This window comes from Silurus aristotelis, assembly GCF_946808225.1.
Source record: "Silurus aristotelis genome assembly, chromosome: 11".
Lineage (NCBI taxonomy): Eukaryota > Metazoa > Chordata > Actinopteri > Siluriformes > Siluridae > Silurus > Silurus aristotelis.
This window is the reverse complement of record NC_139584.1, coordinates 27,349,314-27,375,268: the sequence shown is the minus strand read 5'-3', so window position 1 is coordinate 27,375,268 and position 25,955 is coordinate 27,349,314. Positions and strand designations below refer to the sequence as shown.

Here is a 25,955-nt window from a genome sequence, read left to right as displayed (position 1 = left end):
TTTTCTCTTAAACTTATGTTTTGACCTGATCTACTGGTTTTAGCTGTTACCCCAAGTGCAGAATTTCTACCCACCCCTTCATCAGAGCCCCAGCTCATCTGCACCATCTGCTTCATCCGCCCAGGGAAGAACTAAAGCAAAGGCTCCTCCTCCTCCTCCTTCTTCTTCCCTCCTGAATCCTCAACATACTCCATTACCAGCCTTGACGCAAACCAGAACCAAAGCTATGGCCCCTCCCCCTCCTGTGCAGCATTCTCAGATCACACCTGGACATGCCATAATGAAAGCTACAGCTCCTGCTCCTCCACCAAACCATCAGCAGCAGCCGCCAGTAGCTAATCTTCTCGTTTCTAGCCCACCGTCTACTAAAGTTACACCTCCATTCCTACAGGGGGCACCAGTCATGAATTCTGAGAAGATGGTAATTCAAGAGCAGCTGGAATGTGATCTTTTGTTGGGCTCAAGCTTCTTGAACATTTCCCAGGAATATTCCACTTTTTGTGTGCCTGCCATCCTAAGCCTTAAAAATATTGTGGTGTTTTTTTTGTCGACAACAAATGTATGATAATAATAGGCACCTTGAAGGCATATTGGGGTACACAACTCAAGTGGAACACTTCCTTCTAACATTTCATGGCTGCAGTTCCCCTTTACATAGAATAGTATTAGTTGCTTAGTAATTGACAAGATTAACTATTTTTTACTCTGAGGGTCTTCCTGGGGTCTTTCTTTTCTGATCAGTTGTAGAAGTGGGTCTTCAGTAGACTAGATGTTCTGATTCATCTCTCTTAAACTTTTTAACATAAACAATTTGTTTATGTGACTTCCTGAAAGGATGCACGGTCACTAACCGGTGTTCCCATTTTTACCAGATTTGGGTTAACCATTTTCATTTGGATTTGTCTAGAACGTTAATAAGTCTTTGCTAAAAATGAGCGTCTTTCTCTGTTAGCCATTTGCAGGTGGGCGTCGGAGCCATAGAGTGGGGTCTCTGACTCCGCCCTCATCTCCCAAGGCGGCCCCGCGGGGAGGTCACAGGCGCATTCTGAGTGACGTAACGCATAGCGCTATATTTGGAGTTCCTGTTAGCAAGTCCACCCAGCTCCTGCAGGCTGCTGCCGCCGAAGCAGGTCTCAACAAATCCAAGTGAGTGCCGTGTATTTATTCATTCGTTCATCCATCCTGCCTTCTTTACGAGGTGGTATCAAAGAGTTTCGAGACTAGCTCCGTTATCAAACACACGATCACCTTCAAAATAGTCCCCTTGAAGAGTAATACGGCGCTCCCAGCTTTCCTGCCACTTCCGGAATGTGTCCTGGAGGTCTTATTTTCAAAGCGTTTCAAGCTCCTTCTGCGATTCGCACCGGATCTCCACACTGGTGTCAAAACGAAGACCTTCGAGTTGGATCTTCATCTTCCGGAAGACGGCAAAGGCCGCAGGAATTTTACAGGAGATCATGTTGTTTCCGGTGAGAAACTCACGTGTGAGGAGAGGGTGGACAGAGTGGGCACGTGGTCAGAATAGCAGATGTGGTAACGCACGTGGTCAGAATAGCACCAGTTGTACAGCTCTCGATGTTCACAGAACGTTGTCTTCAGACACACTGACTTATGAATCTTGGTGCTCCCTGTGACTGTGCGTGCAGCCTTGTGCTGCCATCTGTTGGCAAAACTAGTTTTTAAACTTTTTGATACCACCTCATATATTTATTGATCAGTCAGCCAGTAAAACATTTAGAGGGTCAATAATGGCATTCATGCACATGCGAGTTGTAGCCATGGCGCTTCTTCCACTGCCCTCAGTCCTAAAGTGGATTTCCATCCCACTGTACATCCATTGATCGGTCATTTAGCGAAACATGAACGTTTTAATCGACTGAGCTATGCATGCTGACTTTGTGGTATGACTCCAGATCAGCCAGCACCACCCCCTCTGGCTCGCCACGCTCCTCTCAGCAGAGTGTTTACCCAGCAGGTGAGGTCGGTACCCTACCTGCTGCCTCTAAACCTGGTTCTGGAGCACAGCCTTCCTGGAACCCTTTTGGTGATGACAACTTCTCCAAATTGACAGCTGAAGAGCTCCTCAACAAGGACTTTGCCAAACTGGATGGTAAGATCACGCTTGGGAAGACAGATGGAAATGAATGGTTTGCTTGAATCAAGTTGTTCATGTATTTGTGTGTGTGTGTGTGTGTGTGTGTGTGTGTGTGTGTGTGTGTGTGTGTGTGTGTGTGTGTGTAGCAAAACCACCAGAGAAGACCTCTACTGAGAACCTGATTTCAGGATTACAACCTACAGCCCCAAACAAAAGTCCCCAGTGCACAGGTATATACCCAGACCTTTTACCTCTTAGTGTTTGTTTATGATCCCCAAGCAAAGATTCCTTCTTCCTTTTATTGCTGTAAATTTGTCTTTAGAACAAACTGTTCTCCTTTTAGCTCTCTATTAAGGATGATTACATCATGCTCCTTGTGGTGTCTTGTGAGCACTTGCACATGGCCTTCAGAAATAGAAATGCGGTAATTCTGTGTCACCTTCAGCCACACGTGTGGATTTCTGCCACTTCCTGTTTTTGTTATACAAGGATGAAGGGCTATTTCGTTTATTTCTTGGTCATGCTTTATGTTACACACTATAGAGAATACAGCATATGGATACAAATATTGGGACCAATATTTCCAGCCATATGTGGTTCTTCCCCAAAGTGTGGTTTATTAGGAGACCCAAACCTGTTCCACCATGACAATGCTCCTGTGCACAATGCTAGCTCAATGAAGATATGATTTTAAATGGGTTGGAGTGGAAGATCCCCTGCTATAGGGCTCCGACCTCAACCCCAGTGTGAACATTGACTGCACTCCAGACCTCCTCACCTCACCTACATCAGTACCTGATTTTTACTGATGCCCTTGTGGCTGAACGAAGCACTTTTCAGAAGAATGGAGGTTATTTTAAGAGCAAGTGGGTCTAAATGTGGAATGGGATGTTCAGAAAGTCCTTTTGTCCATACTATAGAGAATATATCTGATCTCTGTCAGGATCTGCAGGCTACTAGATACTGGTTGTCTTGAGCTACATGGTGTGTATTGTATGACTTCTTTTCCTCAGGAGAAAGGTGTGGTGAAGGCTGCAAGGGTTGTTCTGTGTAAACCCTCTATGCGAGGGACAGGACAGTTTAATCCTGGTAGTTCTTATATAAGTAGGGTTTGGCTGATCTCTTCTGGATCTGATGACACACACACACACACACACACACACACACATAAGCAGGAGATCTGCTTTGTGTAATTAAGGCCTAGGTAAACCCTTTGTAGCGAGATTTAAATGACGGATAATAGCTTTCTTTGTGCAGGAAGGTCATGTAAAAGTCACCTGGTTGCCTGTCGCGTCACTCGCACACACCCAGCACGTTGAAAAAGTCAGCTTGCTAAGCAGAAAAAAAGTCAGCAGATGATCACTCATTTACACCGTTTAGTACAGCAGTACAACTTTCTGGGTATAAAGGTGGTGCTTTGCTCTCTGCCTGGTCAGATTTTCAAGTGTTTTTAAATGAAATGTGGTGGATCAACGGTCAACGCTCTGGGTTACTGATTGGAAGTTTAGGGGTTCAAGTCCCAGCACCGACACTGGTGGGCCCTTGAGAAAGGCTCTAAACCCTCTCTTTGCCCCAAGGGGGCTGTATCATGACAGACCCGGCTCTCTGATTCCACAGCTTCCTAACCAGCTGCGATATGCGAAAAAAAGAATTTCAATCTCCTTCTGCTCATGGTCCCTCTCTCAAAAAACTCCTCATTCTCAATATACACAAAACAAAAAGGCATAAACGGGATGAACATTTGATTTGTTTTTTTCCCCTCCACTCCTAGTGAAAAGGACAAAGCAGCATGTCTGCTGCTCTGTGTCCTGAGCATCATGAACCCTTCCCATCCCCTCCTGATCCTTGAACCCAGTCCTGTCTGTACTGTAAGTATAGACAGGCCATGAAGGTACAGCTATAGTGTAACAGTGTATATTTACTCTTACAGAACAAAAAAACGCATAATGTACAGTAACACTGGACCGCAAATTAAAGTGCCATGTTGTTTTATTTATTTTTTTGGCTTTTGAATGGCGCAACAAAAACGTTCACCGCATCAAGTTTAAAAAAAAAAAAAAAAAAAAAAAAAAAAAAAAAAGTAAAAATTTAGATCAAGATAGATCAGGTCAGAGTAAAAATTAAAGGTCCACCGATGGTTTATTATTCTGATGCCGATAGCTAGGTTAGATTGCACTTAGCTACTGCTGAATACCAATTTATTTAAATGCGCAGTCGCACATGTAAAACAAACAGCACGTGGCATCGATGCTTTGCCTCTAGAGGCCGCTCTCGTAATGACAGCGGAAAAACTATCAGTATGGATTTTTGCTGTTAGCTAATGATAGTTTTAATAATCAACTATTGTTGCTGATTAATCGGTTGACCTCTAGTCAAAATATTACGTTGGAATATCTTTATTTGTGCCAATCTCCGTGTTGGTTAAGATGTGGGACTTCTGTTCAGAATGTGGTTTAAATCCCAGGACAACCAAGCTACCATTATTAGGCCCTTGAGCAAGGCCCTGCACAGTCGTCTAAATCAGTTGTCACCAAAAATGTCTGCACCACGGACCAGTTTCAGTGACTGTTGTGAGCCCATTTTTCCATCCAGGTGGGGGCGCATACTTAAACCCGATAATGCAAAATGCAGCTTAATTTATGCATAGAAAAGAATTTGCAGCTAAAGTGAAGGGAATTGGCAAATTTCCAAAATGAAACCTCTTGCAGATCAAGAAAGTCAAGAAAATTTTTTAAATTAAAAAGAAGTTATTGTTTCTATGTGGGCTGGTACCAAGTGATCCACAGCCTGGTACCAGTACATGGCCCGGTGGTTGAGGACCCCTGGTATAAATGAAATATATATGTAATTAGCACTTATTTGAAAAAATCTGCGGTACAGTGCTTCTGTAATTATGCATATCTGTGTTCACACTGTCAAAGCGAAGGCTTGAGGAACTGGTAGCCACGAGGTTCGCGCGGTAACTACACCAGGGTGCCGCGTTTACACACCGAGCTGTGCCTCTCTACTGACACGCATGAGCCTGGTTTGAATGGAATTGTGGCTGTGCTAACAGAACTACCATAACTTCTGATGGAGAATGGCGTTTGTGAACAGATCTGCCCTTAATCATGTGATGTCTGATGCACGATTATGTAGTGATAACAGCGAGGACGAGATCCTTGTTAATTAATGCTTCACTGAAAAACATCCAATGAGCCCCGTAGGTTGTCATTCGTCCCAACACCTCTTGGAACTGAAGCTCAGGTGGTCGAGGAAGCAGCAGCCGTGTTGTGTTTGTGTTGCACTTTTTTCACTGAACACACCCGAGTTTCTGCCTGTGATGAGACGTTGTGTACGATGACGACTCGTGTTGTGCATGTTGTGTTTACAGAGTTCTGACGCAAAGAAAACATCAGTAGACAAAACAACTGGAGTAAATTCCTGTGTAAAAATAGATTAGTTTGATTTCTCTTCTGGTCTCACATTATTCTTTTCTTCTCATCTCATATCTCTTCTCTTCCCTTTTCTTCTCTTCTATTCTCATCTCTTCTCTTCTCTTCTCTTACATTCTCTTTTCTTCTCTTCTCTGTTCTCATCTCATATCTCTTCTCTTCTCATATCTCTTCCATTCTCTTTTCTTCTCTTCTCTGTTCTTCTCTTCTCATCTATTATCTTCTATTTTCTTCTCTTCTCATTTCATTTCTCTTCTCTTTTCTTCTCACATTTCTCTTCTTTACTCTTCTCTCCTCTTTTTACATTTCTCGTCTCCTTTGTTCTCACGTTTCTCTTTTCCTCACATTTTTCTTTTTGCCTCTTCTCTTTACATTTACTCTTACATGTCATCTAGTTTTCCTTCTGTGCACCTCTCTTTTCTTTTTACATTTCTTCCCACAACTCTTCTCTTCTCTTCTCTTCTCTTCTCTTCTCTTCTCTTCTCTTCTCTTCTCTTCTCTATTTTTTGTCTTTTTCTCTCTTCTTATATCTTCTCTACTCTTCGCTTATACCTTTTTCATATTCTCTTTGCATATTCCTTATTTATAGCTTGTTAGATTTCCTTTTTTATTCTTTCGCCTTTTCTCTTTCCTATTCTTGTCTTTTCTCCCTCTCTTCCTTTTCTCACATATCTACATTTCTCTCTTTTCTTATCATAAACCTTGTTCTCTATTGTTGCTCGTCCCATTTTTTTCTGTCTCTCTCTAACTCTTTTCCTCTCTGCTGAACAGAGAAGTTGATTGAGGGTTTGAAGTCTCCAGAACCTTCCTCCTCCTCTTCTTCCTCCCTGCTAATCCCTGACCTCCCTCTGAACGACCCCTTTAGCCCTGTAGACTCCAGTCACGGTAAACACACCTCTGACCACCTTCTTTCCTCATCTTTTCTCCTACATACCCTGCAGTCTCAATGATTTTTACCCAATCTTTGCTCCCAAGAAGCAGAGGATGCTCATCCATCTGTCTGCTTCTCTTTTTATCCCTGCATCTCTCACCCTCCTCCCCTGCACTAGCCTCGAGCATCACCTCCAGTTTATCTATCATTCCATCTGTCCGTCAGTGCACGACTGACTCGGTGCGCTCATTTCATTTCATTATGTGCCTGGGAAAAAAAAAGTCTGGAAATGGAAAGATCGTGCACCGTTATCTTTTCGCTAATCACATATTCATTCTTTGTGTACACAGCCGTAATGGATGCTCTGATTCCTGGTCTGGAGTCTCTACATACAGATCCTGTGTTGCCAGGTCAGTGCAAATTCCTCTTACGTCATATGTTCTGTTTATCCCTGAAAACACTCAAGAACAATTTGTTTAGAGGTAAAGTTATATCATTGGTTGAACAACGATTGCCAAGGTCATTCACAAGGATAAGAAAACGGGAATTATGAAGTTTTATAAGCTTGATTAAATCAGTATTACCATCATTTTGTGTGACAAAGTAGACAGAGTTCTTTTCAGCGAGAGGTTTCCTGTCATCACTCGTTAATTAGCGCTCGCGTATTGGTCGCCGATGACTACATGGTGTATCAAGGTTGTCCACAAGGTCAATTCCAGGAGCAGGCAATTTGCACATCTGATGACTATGGAACTTTCTATGGAAATTACTGGTGCATTTCTTAAATCCTGCACACAAAATAACATAAAAAAAATTCTAGTGTTCAAATTCATGTTTAAAACTTCCCTGTGCTGTGTGTGAGCTACTTTTTTCTTCTTTCGGCTGCTCCCATCAGGGGTCGCCACAGCGGATCATCCGTCTCCATACCCCCCTGTCCGCTACATCTGCCTCTTTCAACCCAACTACCTGCATGTCTTCCCTCACCACATCCATAAACCTCCTCCTTGGTCTTCCTCTTTTTCTCCCTCCTGGTGGCTTCATCCTTAGCATTCTCCTACTGATATACCCCATGTCCCTCCTCTGCACATGTCCAAACCATCTCAATCTCACCTCCCTCACCTTGTCTTCAAAACGTCCTACTTGCGCTGTTTTTGTAACAAACTCATTTTTAATCCTGTCCATCGTGTTCACTCCCAACGAACATCTCAACATCTTCAGCTCTGCTATCTCCAGCTCCACCTCCTGTCTTTGTTAATGCCACTGTCTCTAACCCATACAACATTTCAGGTCTCACCACAGTCCTATAAACTTTTTCTTTCACTCTCACAGATACTCTTCTATCACAAATCACTCCTGCTATCACTCTTCTCCACCCACTCCACCCTGCCTGCACTCTTTTCTTCACTTCTCTAACACACTATCAATTACTTTGCACTGTTGACCCCAGGTACTTAAACTCCTCCACCTTCTCCACCTCTTCTCCTTGCAACCGCACCACTCCACTGCCCTCCCTCTCATTTACACACATGTACTCTGTCTTACTCCTACTGACTTTCATTCCCCTTCTCTCCAGGCTCTTCTCAACCTGCTCCCTACTCTCACCACAAATCACAATATCATCCACAAACATCATAGTCCACGGAGACTCCTGTCTGACCTCGTCCTTCAACCTGTCCATCACCACTGCAAACAGGAAAGGGCTCAGAGCCGATCCTTGATGCAGTCCAACCTCCACTTTAAACCAGTCTGTCGTTCCTACTGCACACTTCACTGCTGTCACATTGTCCTCATACATGTCCTGCACCACCCTCACATACTTCTCTGACACACTGACTTCCTCATACAATACTAAACAAAATTAAACTAACAATTAAATAAAAAAAATTCTTTTTTAAAACATGTTAGTTTACATGCATGTAACCATATGACCAAACAAAATTGTTTATATTGATGTTTGTATATAATACAGTTTATATAAATTTCCAATTAATGTCCATAAATTCCTTGGAATATTTCCAAAATTCCCCAGAGGAAATCCCCATTGAAAGTTTTGCAGCCCTACCGATGACATCGGTTCTATTTCTCGTTTTCTTTTCCTACGTCACAGTGTTGATCCGGCTGATTCTTTTCAATTTTTTTCCTCTTCTTTCACCTTCACGATTCTCTATCAGTCTGTTTTCAATGCTTCATAGTGATTATTCATTAATAGGCCAAGCAGTGAAAACAAGATGCCTTCAGAAACGTGATAAGAAGCTCAAAATCAAGTAAATGCGCCGATTTTTGCTACGTTTGAGCAGCTTTGCGACACGAGCTGCACTGTTGAAGAAAATCGGGTCTCATAGTTGGATAGTAATTAAGCGGTTTCACTCTGAAAGCAATCTTCGAGTGCTTTCAATGACTTCAAATGTCGAAGTGATTTCCCTACCAGATGAATTTGCTTTGCCAAATGCCATGCTAACATAACGGATTTCCTCTCTCTCCACTTCCTTCCTCTCCATCTCCTTTCACTCGAACTGCTTATGTGATTACTCGCTTTCTGTTTCCTGCCTTGGCAATCTTTAATCTCTCATCTGTGCATCCTCTAACCATTTCTGTCCTCCTTCTCTTTCCTCCATTCTTTCAACCAGATGCCCTGGGTGGAGGGGAATCTCTGCTCGGTGGTCCCCTACTCTCTCATTCCTCATCAGAAGTTCAGGTGCTGCCTTCCCCAATGTCCTCCACCCCTGCACAATCTTTGGAGCAGTTTATTCCGGCTCCACTGGCCAGTGCACAGATTCAGTCCGGTAAGACAAACGCTCTTGAATGAGACGACGACGGTTTTCCGAATACAACATTTTCGAATAGCACTTTTCTAGTAAAGGTGTATCTTTAATTCTAGGGTTCATTTATAAACCTAAAACTTTATGGGCAGTTGGTGTTAATCAATTTTCACCAGTGGTGGACGAAGAACACAAACTAAAAGTAAAAGTAAAAATAAATAAAAGTAAAAGTGTCCTTCTCAACTTTCACTTGAGTAAAAGTACAAAAATCTTTGTCAAATTCAGTGAGTGCGGCTTATGTTTGGGTGCGCTTAATAGTCCGGAAATGACGGTACTTAAAAAAAAAAAAAAAAAAAGGTTCCGATGGTTCCACTTTCCGATCTTAAGATGATACGAGCGATACGACAAAATTGCATGACAGAAAAGTAGATACTGATGATGGGAGGGGCTTCATCAGTATCAAACAAAAAAAAACAACAAAAAAAAATGCTCCCAGTTTTCCACCAGGAAGTAATACAGCAATGTCATAAACACTTTTCTTGTAAAAAGGCATCAATACAGCACAAATAAACGTGTTGAACAGAGTTCTAGAGACAGACCTTTGCAATCTAGTGCAACTTTTTCTATTCAGGTTGACCTTGCTCTTCTTGTTTTAATTGCTACTACCTGTCACTTTCATTCATACTTTCTATCCTTTGTTTCTTTCTCATGCTCTATTTATTTTTTCCTTTCTGACTCTTCCAAACCCTCTCCAGCGCCGGATCAAAACCCGGACAGCCAGTTTGACCCCATTCCAGTTCTCATCTCCAAAACCCCCAGCCAAGGTAAGGAACAGGAACGGGTCACATACCTCCTGATTTTTGTCCCAACAATCTTCCAAAAACCGAAAGGAAGAGGCCTACTAATGATCTTTAAACGAATTAAACCGTGCTGCAGGTTAGACTTTTAGGTAGGTTGATGGTTATGAGGTGAACCCAATCCTCAATGCTTGAGGAATTACATAATGCTTAAACAGTAATAAAAAAATAAATAAACCTGTTCATTTATATTGGACAATTGGACAAAAGTTTGTGGACACCTGAACATACACTTTGGAATATACCATTCCACAATTGGTTCCCATGTGATGTTATAATAAGCTCCACTCTTTCGAGAAGAAGTTTGACTAGATTTTGTGGCGATTTGTGCTCATTTAGCCACAAGGGGGCGTTAGTTAAAAAAAAAATCAGGTACAGATGTATTCGAGGTGTTAGGTTGGGGTGAGGAGGCCTGGGGTGCAGTCAGCATTCGTAGATCATCCACTCCAAGCCATGTAAAGTATATCTACATGGAGCTGGCTTTGTGCACTGGGACATTATGAAGAGACAATTTCATGTTACTGCATCCGTCTTATACAATGATGGGCCTCCAACTTTCCGCAAAGTCCGGTGTCCCAATACTTTTGTCCATTTTCTGAACGTTTGCATTCCCCTAATTACATATTAGAACAGAGTGTTTGTTAATGAACACCTTCTGACCAATCAGAATGAAGCATTCATCAGTGCTGAGGTATGAAAGTATGTGTGAATAATTGATACAGACTTGAGCAGCGATGCGACCGGAGCTAAAACGTAACGTCTTCCCGCTGTAAAATGCTGTAGCTTCTCGCAAGGAACCTCCACTTACCTTTTCTCTTTATTTTTTCCCCTCCCTCTTTCCTCCACAATCCTTTTGTTGCAATTACACCTCCCACCCTATTTCTGCTTGTTTTTTTTATTTAAATTTTTTTTTATCTTTCACTACTTTTTGCCATTTTCTCTTTATCATATTTTGCGCACACGCATCTGTTTTCCTCTTCTATCTTTCTTTCTATTTTTCCCTTCTGATTCCTCTTTCTTTTTTCTCTCTCTCTTTCTCTCTCTCTTTCTGCCATGTTCTAGGTGGTAGCAACAATGGCAGCTCAGAGGCCAGTCTGCCCAATCTGGCCTGCTCCCTGCTGCTGGTGGACCAGCTCATCGACTTGTAGAAGACACACAGAGAGAGAGAGAGAGAGAGAGAGAGAGAGAGAGAGAGAGAGAGAGACAGAAAAAAAACTTGCAGGGAAAATGTGCAATCCGTGAACAAAGCTATAGTTTAGGTTCTGAATGAAATTAGATCATTTAATAACGGATCCCAAAATATCGTCTTATGGACGTCCTCCTTGTCCTCCTCCTTGTCCTCCTCCACCTCCCTTGTCTTTCTCTCAATCACATTTACTGTTGTTCATCTTTTTTTTTTAACCTTCTGTTGCATTATTTCTTTAAAAATCCATCATGCTGGATGGCGTAGTGCAGGACAGAGCTAGATCTGTTCCACAGTGAGGACGGTACAAGAACTTTTTCACTTCACAAACTGTAAATTCATTCAGAAATGGAGCTGAACCGGTGGATCCGTCGGTTCAAAAACAAAAACGTGCGTTCTACTGATCATCCCCCCATCACTTTTTTTGGTCCAAAGATACACTATGCTATGTGTAGCTACAAACACATAGTGTTGTACAGCCGCCACATTATGGCCGATTTTTCCTTTCGCGATTGTGCAGACTTTCGCATAGCGTGCACACTAGGGGGCAGTGTTGCACGTACGAAATCGCAAAACTCGCAACAACGAACAAAGCCTCATTTTTGGATTTAGCAGCGTCGAGGGGATTCAAGAAGGAAACTACACTACGTGATAAAGCAGTAGTTTACGCCCACTTTTTTTTTTTTCATGTTCCTCCAGATCTTCGTCCACCTCTTTCCAGAAATGGCTTTGTATAAACGCGTGTAATGTCATATCTCTTTCACATTTGCTATGGTTCTGCTATGGGTCTTGTCCCAACCCTAGTGCGAGTCCTAACCGGAAATGCTTTCGATTCCCAACCGATCAGCAACATCGTAATTCACTAAATGCTGTGTTGAGATTTTGGAGGTAATGACTGTGGGTTAACGCTGATATGTTTACATGCCTCATCACCAAAGTATAAATATCAGCATTTATCCTGCTACTAGTCCAGTAACTCCTTTCCATTACAACATGCCTTGAATAATATCAGAGGCCACAAATTTGATGGTCAAAAGAAAAGGGTAAGCGTATACAATGGTCATGTTTTGCTCCATACTATATATATATATATATATATATATATATATGTATGTATATATGTATGTGTATATATATGTATATAGTTAGTGGACACCTGATAAGTTCGGTATGTGCTTTTTCTGAGATGTTCCACTAAAATCTTTTGGAGATTTGAGCTCATTCAGCTACAAGGGTGTGTGGTAAAGTCAGGAACTGATGTAGGTGAGGTCCTGAGGGTGCAGACAGTGTTCACATTCATTTATGTTCAATAGGGTTTAGAGCTCTATATAGCAGGAGATCTTCCACTACATATGTTCATGGAGCTGAGATGTGCACAGGGAACAGGTTCGGGTTTTATAGTTCATTCAAAGGGAAAATTACAAACGGAGTTATATACAGAATACAACTCATTGCATACTATTCGACTTCACAATCCAGCTTTACAAAAGCCCAGAAATCCGCACAGGAAGTGCACTACACGTGAAGTCCCTCTTCCAAACATCAACTTCTACACATATCTGCTTGCCCAGATCACAATTATAACCAAGGCTTTATGTAGTTTTGGATGCACCCAGCCAGTGCAGGTCCGATCCCGTTTACTCTGAGCTTTGCATGTGCAATATCGTATTTTACCGACATATCAGCAGAATCCGTTTACAATATCGACTCGCTCGATGTAGCTACGCCGCTGCTTATGCGCTCCGGACCTTTAATGCGATCGGAGATTAGAAATTCAGCTTTATTGCTGTCCTCAGGACGTGTCATTTATTGGCGTTTGCCTTTTCAGGCGCCCGGTCGTTCTTTTGCTTCCAAAGCAAAAAACGATTGAAGGTGATTATATTTTAACATGTTTGAGTGTCAAGATGTTGACAAATGAGACAAAAGGAGGGACTTGTGTTGCAGTGGGCGTGGCTACCTTTTATCAGGCTCTCGTGGCTAAAACTGAGGACCTGGAATAACTCATGTGGAATACGTTGCTTTAAAGAAAGACATTAGTAGATTTTGTGCTTCTCTACCACCAGTTGGTGCATCCAGTGGTTGAAGATTTATGAAAAATGATTCAATCTGGTCTTTTATAATCTTACAATCACTTTCCCAGACATAAATCTTTATTTTCTTTCATGCTGTGAGACTTTCTCTTCTTTCTTGTCCTCTTTAACCAGGCTAATGATGGAATTGACTTCCTGAGGTCGCCTCACGTCTTTTCTTCTTCACCCCTCACCTGCCTTGTGCCGCCTGAACGAGTTTTAGTACACAGCCGTCTATCGAACATAACGGTATAATGAATATTACAGACAGAAAGAGTGTTGCATTTATATACGCAGAGCATCGAGCACTATTTCAGAGTACAGTTTTCCCAGGACGTGTCATTGCAGCAAAAAAATAATGATTGCGTACACTACAGGGACAAACGTTTGTCGACACCTCACCATAAGTGTCACATCATGTTCCCATTTTTGCTAATATGATAACTCCACATCTTTTGTGAAGAGGTTCCACTAGATATTTGTGGAGATTTGTTTGAGATTCATTGAATCTCATAGTAAAGTCAGGTACTGATGTAGGTGAGGAGGCCTGGGGGTGCAGTCAGTGTTCACATTCAATTCATGTTCATTAGAGTTGAATTTGGAACTTTATAACAGGAAATCTCAACACATTTGAAGCACAACTTCATGGAGCTGGTTTTGTGCACAGGGGCTTTGTCATGCTAGAACCTGTTTGAGTCTCCTAGTTCATGTCAAGGGAATATTTCAGGTTACTTTATCCAAGGACAAAGGTCCTGTACAATTGTGTGACTTTGTGGAAACGTTTTGTGAAACGAATCGCGTATTGATGAAAAAGCCGGGTGTCCCAAAACATTTGTCCATTTAGTGTCCCAGAACCAGAGCAGTACCGTCTACAGACTGCTAATGCACTGCTGGAACCTGAAATAAGTTTGACATATCAAATGAAAGATTTCTTCTTTTTTTTGTCTGTTTTGGTTGCAAATATGATCGTGTGATTCTGTACATTTCTGTAGTAAGCGTCCTCGTCTTGTCGTATCTTCTGATTGTATGCGGGTTGTAATGTGGCTGACCTATGCAACAATCCTATTCACACTCACACACACACACACACACACACACACACAAGTACACAAGCACGCTACACCATGGCTCAATGCTAAGTCCAATGTTTTTTTGTGTTGCTGTGTAAAGCTTCTTCCTTCTGCTCAGCATAATACAAAATACACGACATGACCAACACTTGACCCCGCGTGTTTTAGCAGTCAGGCTCAGATGTATTATTTCTCCGTGTGATCCCTTCTATTTTTTATGAGACGACGATCTGAATTTCCGAAATGATTGAGATGCTGAATAAACTTGTAAATGTGAACAGAACATAGTGTGTATGTCGAATTTGTCTCTAGAGTTGTGTAGTGGTGCACATGGTGCGAGGTTGCGGATGTAATGACGGTCATCTTTTTCTGGCTTTTGTTACCAGCTGAAGATGGTGTTCACACTGACCATGTTTACTGAGGTCTGAATTCGAGTGCAAATGTTCTCTGCTCTACTTTCCAACAGAATTGGTTTGGCTTCAGACTCGCTAGATTCTAGGTTCTCTCGTCACGAACGTTCTTGAGGAGCCCCTAGACCGAGTGCGCACTCGAGCACGAGTTCATGTTTACAGAAATTGCCGTACTGTACAGAACTCTGACCTTCTCCTATAGGCAGTGGTGAGCCTTCAAGGCCAGCAAGGTCTTCACTGCTGGCCTAAACTCACAATCACTGACTTTTTCCTGGAAAATGTATTAAACGTCTGCATTTACACGTCAGAGCTCGCGATCCGCATCTGTAGCAAACTGCACAAGCTCAAATATATTCATATATATATATAATCGCTGTATTTTTCATCCTGCAACGGCTGACAGAGGAGAAGAAATTTATTTGGTCACAGATACACTTACAAGGACATATACAAGACGGACTTTTCAAGAAAAGCTGGAGATCGTGAGGAAAAGGTCGAAAGGTTAAAAACGGTTGTTACAGTTTTTTCCACGATGTGTTTTATTTTCTGTATGATTTGCACAAAAACACACATTTGTCTTCATTTTAAATCCAAAAGGAAAACCATAATGCGCTGAAAAAATGCAAGGAAAACCCGGGATCATTTTACGAGGTTAAAACCGATGCAGCTGTGGCTACAGTGAAAGGAGACGTGTTGAATCTGTGATGCAGCGCTCTGTTTATACTGCGCTTATTTTATAATACCTATGCTTTCAACAGCCATCTGATGGTATTAAGAGATGGCTTGATTTAGGTAGGACACCACTGAAGACCTGGGCGTGAAACGCACAGCCCACCACTGCCTACAGGTGGTCCCGGGTACCATTGCGTGCTTCTTGGTCAACGTTAAACCTTTCAAATTTCTTTACTATGCTCTATTTTGGACTAATCTGCCAGTGTAAAAGCCCCTCAAGTCCAGGTCATAATTCAGCCCTATAGAGAGAAAACCGAGTCACTTGGAGGAAGCTGATTGAGACTGTGAAAGGCTTCGGGTGATCATTCCACTGCAGTAAATATTGTTTAGGTAAAAAAAATTTTTTTGTTTTTTTAATTCCCTAGCTTGTCTTAAGCATTTCTTTTACAAACCTTAATTAATTTCCCTTTTCCCCCTCTCTTAATTTTTCAGTCTTCCTGAAACTAACATTTAGATTTTTTTCCCCCTTTCTGGTCACCATAGGTTCCATATAAACAACCGTAAAATCAGACTTGACAAATGATCATATATCAATGTAGAAACGGGTAACAAATACTACTGGTGACAGTCCTATTCAAGCCACAAGAACAAAATACGAACACTGTCCTTCCAGAAGATATTCCCTTACTTGGTGTTTTGATGATGATGATGATGATGATGATGATGGTGATGGTGGTGGTGGTGGTGGTTGAGGGCACTGCCTAACACATTGCTCTAGTCTCTGATTCGTTCGATTGCAATGTACTGAGTGTGAAGTCCAGTGTGTAAAAGTCAACATCATTTCCATCCTCGTCAAACCGCTAACTGGGGGTGGGGCCATCCTGGAAGAGACCACACCCATCAAGTTAAAAAAAACTTGCATAATTTTCTGATTTAAGGAAATTGGGTATTTTTTTTATTTTTATTTGAACTAATTGCTACAGTTTGTTTTATTGAATATCACAAAAAGGGCTGCAGCTATCGATTATTTTAGCAATCAACTATTCTACCGATTAGTCCATCTATTAATCGAGTAATTGGATATAAGGTTTTTTTTCTTTATTAAAGAGCAATACTAAATATACAAGAGAAAAGAAGACGGGTTTCTTAAAAGTAACAAGTAATTTGTTTCTTTTTTTTTTTTTTTCTACAAAAATTTACATTTTTTACAGTGTAATGACGTAACTGGATGAGGTGTAGACTGAGAATTTGTTCTAAAATTAGTCCTCGTTTAGACGTGTAGAACTGTAGAGTCGTAGTCTGCTGCTTTATTAACCTTTCCTACATGCGCTTCCCTCTGTCCACAGTCTGAAGGTAAGAGTTTGCTCCGTATCTCCGTATCTGTATCTCATGTCTGACTTTGCTTTTCCTTGTTTTATACATACATACATACATGTACACTCTATGGCCAAAAGTTTATGGACACCTGAGAATAAAAGATTTGTGCGTACCAATACATTCAGCCACAAGGGTGTTAGTAACGTCAGGTACTGGAGTTGGTGAGGTGAGGAGGCCTGGGGTGCAGTTTCAATTCGTCTCCAAGGTGTTCAATAGGGTTTAAATAGGGTCACGCAAGATCTTCCATGTAAAGCACATCTTCATGGAGCTGGTTTTGTGCACAGGGGCATTATCATGCTGGAACACGTTTGGGTCTCATAGTTTAAGTGAAGAGAAAGTTTTATACTTACGCATCCCAGAGAGATCCTGCATCCCATGACTCAAACTTTTAAAAAGTCAGGCGTCCCAATACATTTGTCCATACAGTATAATATTATATACACACACACACACACACACATTTATTTTTATTTTTTCCATTTGTGGAAACAATGCTGTAGTCTTTCTGTGCTAGCTGTTGTTTGTGGGTTGGAATATAGCAGTGTTGTAGCTTTTTGGTGTTCCTCCATAGCGTTGTTGTGAATTGAATATACGTGTGTATTCTAGGGGTGTGACGGTGCACGTTTTCGTACCGAAATTCTTCGATACAGGGCTTTCGCAATCCTTTTTACGTCCAGAACATTAGTTGAAATCTGAGATCCCTCAGGACGTATCCAGCGGCGAACCACAAGTTTGTTTAGTCTCCGCCTTTTACTTTTGAGGACGTTTACTTTTTTAAATTATTACTGAAATTGAAAACGTACACAACAACGCCAGGGGTATAAAAAAAAAAAAAGAAACTAGAGTTAACGCAGTGTCACTGTGGCGACTCGCTCCGTACAGTAAAAAAGATTTGTTTTTCACATGCATGAAAACGCTAAAGAATCAATAGCGCTAGCGTTAGCCGCTAACCAGGAAGTGGCCAGCGCTATGGAATCTTTAGCATTTTATGTCCAGCTTCAAGAATTTCTTTTAAAAGGAGAAAATCCTGACAATTTCTCATATCGAGGGAGTAAAAGAATGAAGGATGGAAGGAATAAAGACATTTGTTAAAGTGTGCTGAAATAAGTAGGACAGTTAAGTAGATCATATCTTTTGAAAATTAAATGTAAAACACACAAACACACTTATATACACATCTGTATTACCCAATGGGGTTTAACAAATGTAAACTATTTAATTAATGTTTTCATTAATTTAATCTAATGAATCAAGTTAATTTGTGCCAATTTTCTTCCCCCGTGACTTAAATACCGAGGTACGTACCGAACCGTGAATTTTGTGGCCCGTTACACCCCCTAGTGTATTCATTTTCTTTTTTTTTTTTCTTTATTTCGTCTTTCGAAAATAGTACATTCGTTTGGTCTCCTAGTCTGTGTTTGTGTTCTAGACCAGTCAAAACATGTTGTGCTCCTTAGTTTGGAGCTACAAATGTTACTAACACGTAAAGAAAGTCTGTTATATGGAAAATTGTTCACGTGAAGGCTTTCTTTAGATGTTATCTAACTCAGCTATGTAGCACGCGCAACACGTCTTGACTGATCGACTACATCTGAGGTAAATATAAGACAAAATAGTTAAATCAGGAAAGTGACATCTGACATAGCATTCATGTGACGTATAAGTATCCGCACTTGATACTCATTGATGTCATGTTTTCTTGTCTTTCTGTTCTCCAGAAGCCAAAGAGGAGACTAACGGCTATGACGCGCTTCTAGAAGGTGGCGATGCAGAAAACCCAACTGAAGACTGGATGCACTCCAGCGATGAAGACGAGAAGACTGGCGACGCCAGGCCGAGCGAAGCCTCGAGCCTCGACTGCAGTGGATCTAGACCGTTGCTGCAGGACTTTGATGAGGACGAAGAACAAGACCTGGATGCTTCAGGAAACCTCCAGACATCCTTCGACCTTGAACCCAGCGACAGCAAACAGTCGTCTCTGATTACCACGGACCTGTTGGTCCAGCCCCCTGATCCGGACGTCTTCTCCAAAGCGCCTTTTCACGTGTCTCAGGAAGCCGACTGCAACATGGACGTGTTCTCGAAAGCTCCGTTTCCTCGTCCCGTGGCTCCGCCTCAGCAACTGGACGTCTTCCTCCAGGCCCCATTCGGAAAGAAAAAGGAAACACAGGGGACAGTTTACACTCATCCAGTCGCACAGTCTGGGACGCAGCGCTCCAACGTGGTGCCTTTAAATCACGCAAGCCACGAACAGAGCGTCCTCGATCAAGTGGCCCCGTTGCCCTTTCGACCTCAGGCTTTAGCAAAATACTCGAGACATTACGAGGGTCCCGAAGTTACCTCTGACGATCCGTTTCTCTCCGCACCGTTTCATCGTAAAGGACCTCAGGAGAAGCATTAAGGTGGGACTACGTTCTATTCCAATCGTTGATGCATCCCTTCATTTCAGACGATTGTTGGAAGGATGCATAAAATCGTCTACTGGAGAATACGAATGGTGATGTGAAAACGAGAAAACCGTGTGCCAGAGCGAAGCACGTACTTGCTGAGGCGTTGTCTCGAACCTGGATTGAACTACAGCGCAAACCCAAATGTCTGTATTCCACGCCTACCTCGGTTTATTCCAATGCTGAGCGATAATGTTGATTTATTCATCGTTTTTCAGATGAGCGTACACTTGACCCTGAAAAAGGGGTGTCCTTGCTGGAATGTAAACCTACTTGGTGCACTCTCTTATTATATTTACACTGGTGATGGAAGAATTCCCACCGATGGAGAAGTTCTCGCCTGAGTGTTTATTGGGCTACGCTTTGGTGGTTGCACAAGTTGATCGAATAGCACTAATATCATCGGTTCTTGCTTCCTGACATGGATTTATTTTCACATGGGTTTAGCAATTTTATTAATATTATAATCATTATTAACTTCAGCACGACCTGAACACGATGGAAACATCCGGAGCCTGTACCCCAGGAATGCTATGTACGAGGCAGGGCTACTTCCTGGATGAGACAACTCTCCTCCATAAAACATCTCGCACATCTAGAGACAATTTGCAGTCACCTATTCTCCAACCACAATGATTTGGAGAGGCAGGAGGAAACCGGCGAACCCTGAGGAAACCTAGCATTTCTGCCATTTCAGAGTCATTTTCCTTTCAGGATCTTTCACATGCTAGATTTTGAATCATATGCACAGAAACTGATTGTAGTTTGCGAATTAAAAGTGACACCACGCCATCACGTGTCGATGCCGGCACTGAAGCTATTTGATGATTGTACAAACGATGATCGCTGAAATCCCACAAATAATCGCACTCCAGAAGATCGATTCGTCCACGTTGCCGCGTTCAAATGTGGACATTACGCTCCATAGTATTGCGCAGTTCATCACTTGGACACATAAATATATACACATCCAGTGCTGTATTTCTTCAGGGGTTCATAAGTTCGGGTTTCAACCCTTGCTTCCAAACATTCTGTGTGTCTGTTCATTTTCTTTTTACCCTCTTCGACTTTGTCAGTCATTGTTTGTGTGTGTACCTTGAATGCAACAGCTTTGCCTTTGGTATAAACCTGACACTCCTTTTGTGGGAAAGTGATGTTATTTAGGAGGTATTAAGGTGTGTGGAGACATTAAATGTATTCATGTTTGAACCTTTTTGAGTGTGTGTGTACGTGTGGCTTTCCAGTCTTCAACCTTTTTTTTTTTTTTTTCCCCCCCCTAAAAATAATGCAAAGAGGTGTGTGTTGAGTGTGATGCATCTTGTGTTTTACTGTATGTAAGGAATTAAATATGACTAGGCATGCTGTTATTGCAATAAATAAATAATCATAAGTATCATGCTGCGTGTTTTATTCCTGAAGGACAAATCCTCACAGACAACCATCCATAAAATTTACTGGAAGGCCTTCCCAGAAGAATGGAGGTTATTAGCAGAGGGGTTATAAGCCTGCAGTGGGGTTATTGGGGAATAATTGTGATTTATGTACATCCTTATCGCTGGTGTTGGATCTGTGATGATCGCAAATGTTGATTCGCTCAGTAGCTCCTAGTTTTATAACCACAATTGACTATAAAACTGTAGAAAAGTCGTTACTCATAATCACACACTCCAGTGCTCATGTTAGTTCTCACTCTCCAGTGTTTAAAGACTATAATCACACTATTGTACCATGGGGAGTGTAGATCACATTGTAGACCTTTCCTAAACCACTAAACCGTTCCAAGAATCATTTGAGTTCAGGCATGATCAAAATTAAGACTACAGGCAGAAAGTCAACATTGAAAGATTATCATTATTATAACCTAAGTACAAATTAGACTCCATTCCTCAAGGGTAATAAAATGGCCTCCATTAAAGCTATGTTTTTTTTTTTTTTTTTACTTTAATCATTATTATATTATTTTGTCTTGTAATATATCATCTTATATTTATTCTTTCCAGGAATAGTCACATTTCGAAATGATTTTCTAAAAACCTTCCTAGTCAGTAAAGAAATGAATTGCAGCGTTTGCTTTCTACACGCTCACAGAGTATTGCGCGCCACCTAGCGGCTGCCGAGTAAACCGGAAGTTAACCTTTCGTCGCTGTTGAGTTGTGACGGAAGTGACGCCATTTCAGCCTGACAAACATGGCGGCGTACAGGGGTGCAGGTGGTTTACGGAATCTATTTTTACTGGTCACGGGAGCGTAAGTGGGAATTTCATGGTGTAATCGTTTGTGATGTGATGATTTTAGTTTTCTAGGTACAAATAAATAACGGGTTTATTTGTGCAGCGTCTCAACGTCACTGACTAGGACTGAGTGGCTTATTATTTTTATTTATTATTATAATAATTTATTATTATACTAAACTCTATCGTAAGTACTGACTTACGCTGTATTATATTTGCAACCATGAATATTTATTCAATTATTAAATTAAAGTACATGCGCTTTAACCAATCAGATTTCGAGTTGGCAGCACTGAGGCCATCTAGCAGGCGTCCAATAACCTCGGCATTTTTACGTTATTTGATTGGACGGTCAGAAAGCGTCACTGATCGGAGCTCGCATCTTTAGCAGACTTCACAAGCTCAAATATATACGTGTGAATTCAATTGCTGTTTTTTTTTAATTATTATTCCAACGGCTGGCAGAGGAGAAGAAATTGATTAATTTGGTCGCTTACAAGGACATTTTCAACCCGGACTTAAAAAAAAAAAATTCCGTAGTGCACGGAACAATGTACACAAACCCAGGGGTCATGTTATAAGGCTTAATATTGTTGCTTCTGTTAGTGGTGGTGCAGTTGTGGCTGCAGTGAAAGGAGACTTGTTGATTTGAATTCATTGGGTTTCTCACTTTAGTGATGCCATTCATTCTCACTGTCTGAGATTCCTGTCCATGATGCAGAGCTCTGTTCTATTGCGTTTCTCTGTAATATTAAATGCTACTTTAGCCGCGGTGTCATATTGATGTTATTAAGACCTGGATTGATGTTATAACTCTGTATTCTCCAGTCCCAGACTGTTATGATACTCCAAAGTTGATATAAAACAAGCTGTTGCTATAGGAACGACATCTTTAGAGCTGCTGTTAAAGAAAATGTTCAATGCCGAGTGGTCAGTCGGAGTTGAACAGTGGTGTGGTTTAATCATTTAAATGACAGGTCATATAATACTTCCTGTCTAGACACGTGACACTGCATGACATCCTGAGTGAATAAATGAATGAATGAATGAATAAATGAAGTCTGATTTTACTTCTCCATCCCCAGAAGAACTCCTGCATGTAGGCATCACCATGGAGCTGCACTCACAAGGCTTTCCTTCAAAAAGACGACGCTGCCACGATGCCCTATAGCCACGTTCGGTGAGTATTTAGAGCACAAAAGGTTTGATGTTCAACTGACTTAGAGAAATGTTTTGTTTTGTTTTTTCCCCCCCGTTAGTGCGAAACATGTTCATTCAGATTCAAGACACTCCAAATCCGAACAGTTTGAAATTTCTGCCTGGGCGGACGGTCTTGGACTCGGGTACTATGGACTTTGTGGCTCCAAGAGATGCTTTCTGCTCTCCATTGGCCAGGTTATTATTATTATTATTATTATTATTATTATTATTAAAACCTATTGCAGCCTATTCTGCCCTCTGAAGACAAAGAACCCTTGTCATTATGAATTCTCAGCTCTGATTGGTCAGAACATTACATTATTATTACATGTCGAGAACATGTAATAATATTGCACTCATTTTGGTATGTTGTTGTTTCTAATCGAAACTGCTCATTTACCCGCACGGATAACGTACGACCCAAGCGTGTTCCACGTGCACAAAGCCAGCTCCTTGAAGATATGCTTTACACGGGTTGAAGTGTAAGATCTCCTGCTGTAAAGTTCTGACCTCAAAACTATTGAACATGAATGAATTGGAAAGCTGACTGCACCCCAGGCCTCCTCACCTCACCTGCATCAGTACCTGACTTTACTAACACCCTTGTCTCCGAATGAGAAGATCTAGAACATTTTCCAGAATAAATGTGGAATAGGATGAAAAAAATAAGCACATATTAATCATATGGTCACATGTTACATGTGCAATAACTAATTCACTGTAGTCTGATTTTTAGAACAATATATATATATATATATATATATATATATATATATATATATATATATATATATATATATATATATATATAATTTATTTAACATTTCTTATATTTGATCTTATTTTTTAATCTTCACTTTGTTTGTACTGTTAGCAACTGCAACCTTAGAATTTCCCTGTGGGATCAATAAAGCATTCTGATTTGATATTCTGATGATATCAGTCTCTTGAATCGTGACAATTTATTTATTTATTTATTTTTATTAAACACAGGCAGCTTTTCAGAATCGACGGAGTCAAAAGTGTCTTCTTAGGCCCTGATTTCATCACCATCACAAAGGTACGCAAATTAGATTATTTTTTTTTTTACCTAATAAGATCTCATTCATATCTCTAACTCGAATGGCCGCTTATATAACACCCATAAGTACTTGAGTTTTGTTGTTGCCAGACTGATTCACACATGGAGTGGAAGGTGATTAAACCAGACGTCTTCGCTACCATTATGGACTTCTTCACGTCGGGACTTCCTGTAGTTAACGAAGATGCCGCTCCACGTGCAGACACCGGTACTGTGTGTTCGGTGTCCCGACAGGATTTTTTTTTTCACGCTGTAGTTATTACCTGCTTAGTTATAACCTATCATAAAACCTTGATTTATTGATTTACCTGTCGTTTCTATCTAGCGCCCTCGGATGACGACGACGAGGTGGTGGCCATCATTAAAGAGCTGCTCGACACACGGATCAGGTATCTTCACGGCCTCTTCCTCTCGTGCCGGTTCTATCTGGTTTATATTTTCCTCCTATTATACATATAAGAGGAGTAAATAGTTTTTTGTGCCGGTACCTCTCCCAGGCCCACGGTGCAGGAGGATGGAGGCGATGTGCTCTATCGGGGTTTCGAAAACGGCATCGTGAAACTGCAGCTCCAGGGCTCGTGCACCAGCTGCCCCAGTTCCATCGTCACGCTAAAGAGCGGCATCCAGAACATGCTGCAGTTTTACGTCCCCGAGGTTGAGGGGGTGGAACAGGTGAGTGGGAGAAGAACGCGAATCACGAGGTGTATATTCATATTTGGATATATGATGCCGATTTTCTTTTTTTCTTTTTTTTCTTCCCCTGAACCAATCAGTGCACTTTGTTAGCAGGTTTTGGTACCCGAGCCTCCCCTTAGAGTAAACTACAGCTAAAGTTTCCTAATAATACAGTTTCAAAAAGTCGCTGATTGGGGGGGTAAAGACGCTTGTCATTCTTGCGTTTGTCTTCTCGACTTAGCAGACACGATTGAAAAACGTCTAATCCTTTAGTAATGATTTGGGCCGGTGTAAACGCTGCTTGCTTTATAGGTTTACGGTTCTAGCTCTTACGGTTTCCCTGTTTGGATGCCGAATGCAGACTACTGCCCCCTGCTGGTATGAGAGAGTTTTGTTCCCTCACGCAAGAGCAGGTTTGGTGTGTCAGATGCTCCGGCCTACTAATCGGCCTCATTTGCAGCACAATCAATTTATTAATGGCAAAAGATCGGCACGATTAATCAGACGGCCGATCGATCGGTCAACCTCTAAACAACACTTCCATTTCCTGTCTTCTTGTTAGACAATATTTCAATGAAATACTGGGAAAAAACTGTATTTGTGTGCAAAATGGTGGAAAACCATTAACTTTAGGATGGGAACAGGAAGTGTTTTTGTTGACGACTCCCTTCCTTATAGTTTATAGATGACGTGCATTCAACGCGTGATACGGATCGTTTGCTTTCTTCCAGGTGAAGGACGAGGTCGAAGCCGAGAAATTGAATCAGCAGACCCACAAGTGAGTGCGGGAGAGTAAGCAGGATCTGAACATCTGATCGAGAATGAAGAGGCTGACATCGATAAAAACAGGATGACGCTCACTAATACGATTGCACAAAAAGTTAACAGGTTTTCCTTTAGACATTTTAAGGGGATTTTTAGAACCGTTATATAACGTTTATTACGGGAATATCTGAAACGGTTCAAGTTGATCATATATTTTTTTATTTATTTAACTGATTTCCTTTATTGCACTGTCGCAAGAACACACAAACCCTCGCATGCACAATTAATTTTGTTCGTTTTCTTTTTTCTTTTCCTCTCAAAGGACTGAAATGTGAATGTGTATAATTGTAATTAAGGTAATTAAGGACACAAATCATAATTAAAACATTTGAAAATATACTGTCATTTCTTATATTTCTGTTCGACAAACAACACAAACTAAAACTAACCCTAGCTCAACCAATCATACAGGTAGAATCTGGTTTGGTGACTTGTTTTGGAATGAAAACCTGCTCCCACACCTGCCTGTTGTGCATTAGATTGGATTGGATTGGACACCTTTTCTTCACCCAAGCCTTGTATAATAAGTGTAGATTGTTTGTTTTAAAAGAAGAGTTGGTAGCTTAAGATATGTGCAAAATGACTAACGATCTGGAGGTGATTTTCATCTCATACATAATTTCATCTCGTAAATTATTATAAAGAGACTTATATTAATAAAGGTGCATGAATTCAGAAACGTTTTTGATTAATTAACCTT

The 25,955-nt window shown here is 41.2% G+C and overlaps 2 protein-coding genes across 14 annotated transcripts in view; both read left to right on the top strand.

Annotated features, from left to right (window-relative positions):
- The window catches only part of aak1a (AP2 associated kinase 1a), a 39,118-nt gene extending 18,478 nt beyond the window's left edge, over nt 1-20,640 (top strand). Inside the window, exons 12-20 of one of the 13 annotated variants that reach the window (XM_083554095.1) lie at nt 44-421; nt 953-1,146; nt 1,914-2,110; nt 2,242-2,325; nt 6,301-6,414; nt 6,751-6,810; nt 9,028-9,183; nt 9,915-9,983; nt 18,516-20,640. In XM_083554095.1, the coding sequence (XP_083410221.1) occupies nt 44-421; nt 953-1,146; nt 1,914-2,110; nt 2,242-2,325; nt 6,301-6,414; nt 6,751-6,810; nt 9,028-9,183; nt 9,915-9,983; nt 18,516-19,198 (1,935 nt within the window). In that variant the 3' untranslated portion in view covers nt 19,199-20,640. Of the gene's footprint in view, nt 1-43; nt 422-952; nt 1,147-1,913; nt 2,111-2,241; nt 2,326-6,300; nt 6,415-6,750; nt 6,811-9,027; nt 9,184-9,914; nt 9,984-11,078; nt 11,219-18,515 lie in introns of those variants that run through there. The other 12 variants (XM_083554097.1, XM_083554105.1, XM_083554101.1 and 9 more) reach the window with 12 other exon arrangements.
- Nucleotides 20,641-21,333: 693 nt separating this feature from the next.
- nfu1 (NFU1 iron-sulfur cluster scaffold homolog) lies at nt 21,334-25,592 on the top strand. Its single transcript, XM_083554164.1, has 8 exons — nt 21,334-21,490; nt 22,560-22,654; nt 22,734-22,869; nt 23,668-23,734; nt 23,846-23,963; nt 24,081-24,144; nt 24,253-24,427; nt 25,162-25,592. Exons 1-8 carry the CDS (start codon nt 21,432-21,434, stop codon nt 25,210-25,212), a joined length of 765 nt encoding a protein of 254 aa, XP_083410290.1. The 5' UTR covers nt 21,334-21,431; the 3' UTR covers nt 25,213-25,592.
- Nucleotides 25,593-25,955: the final 363 nt, after the last annotated feature.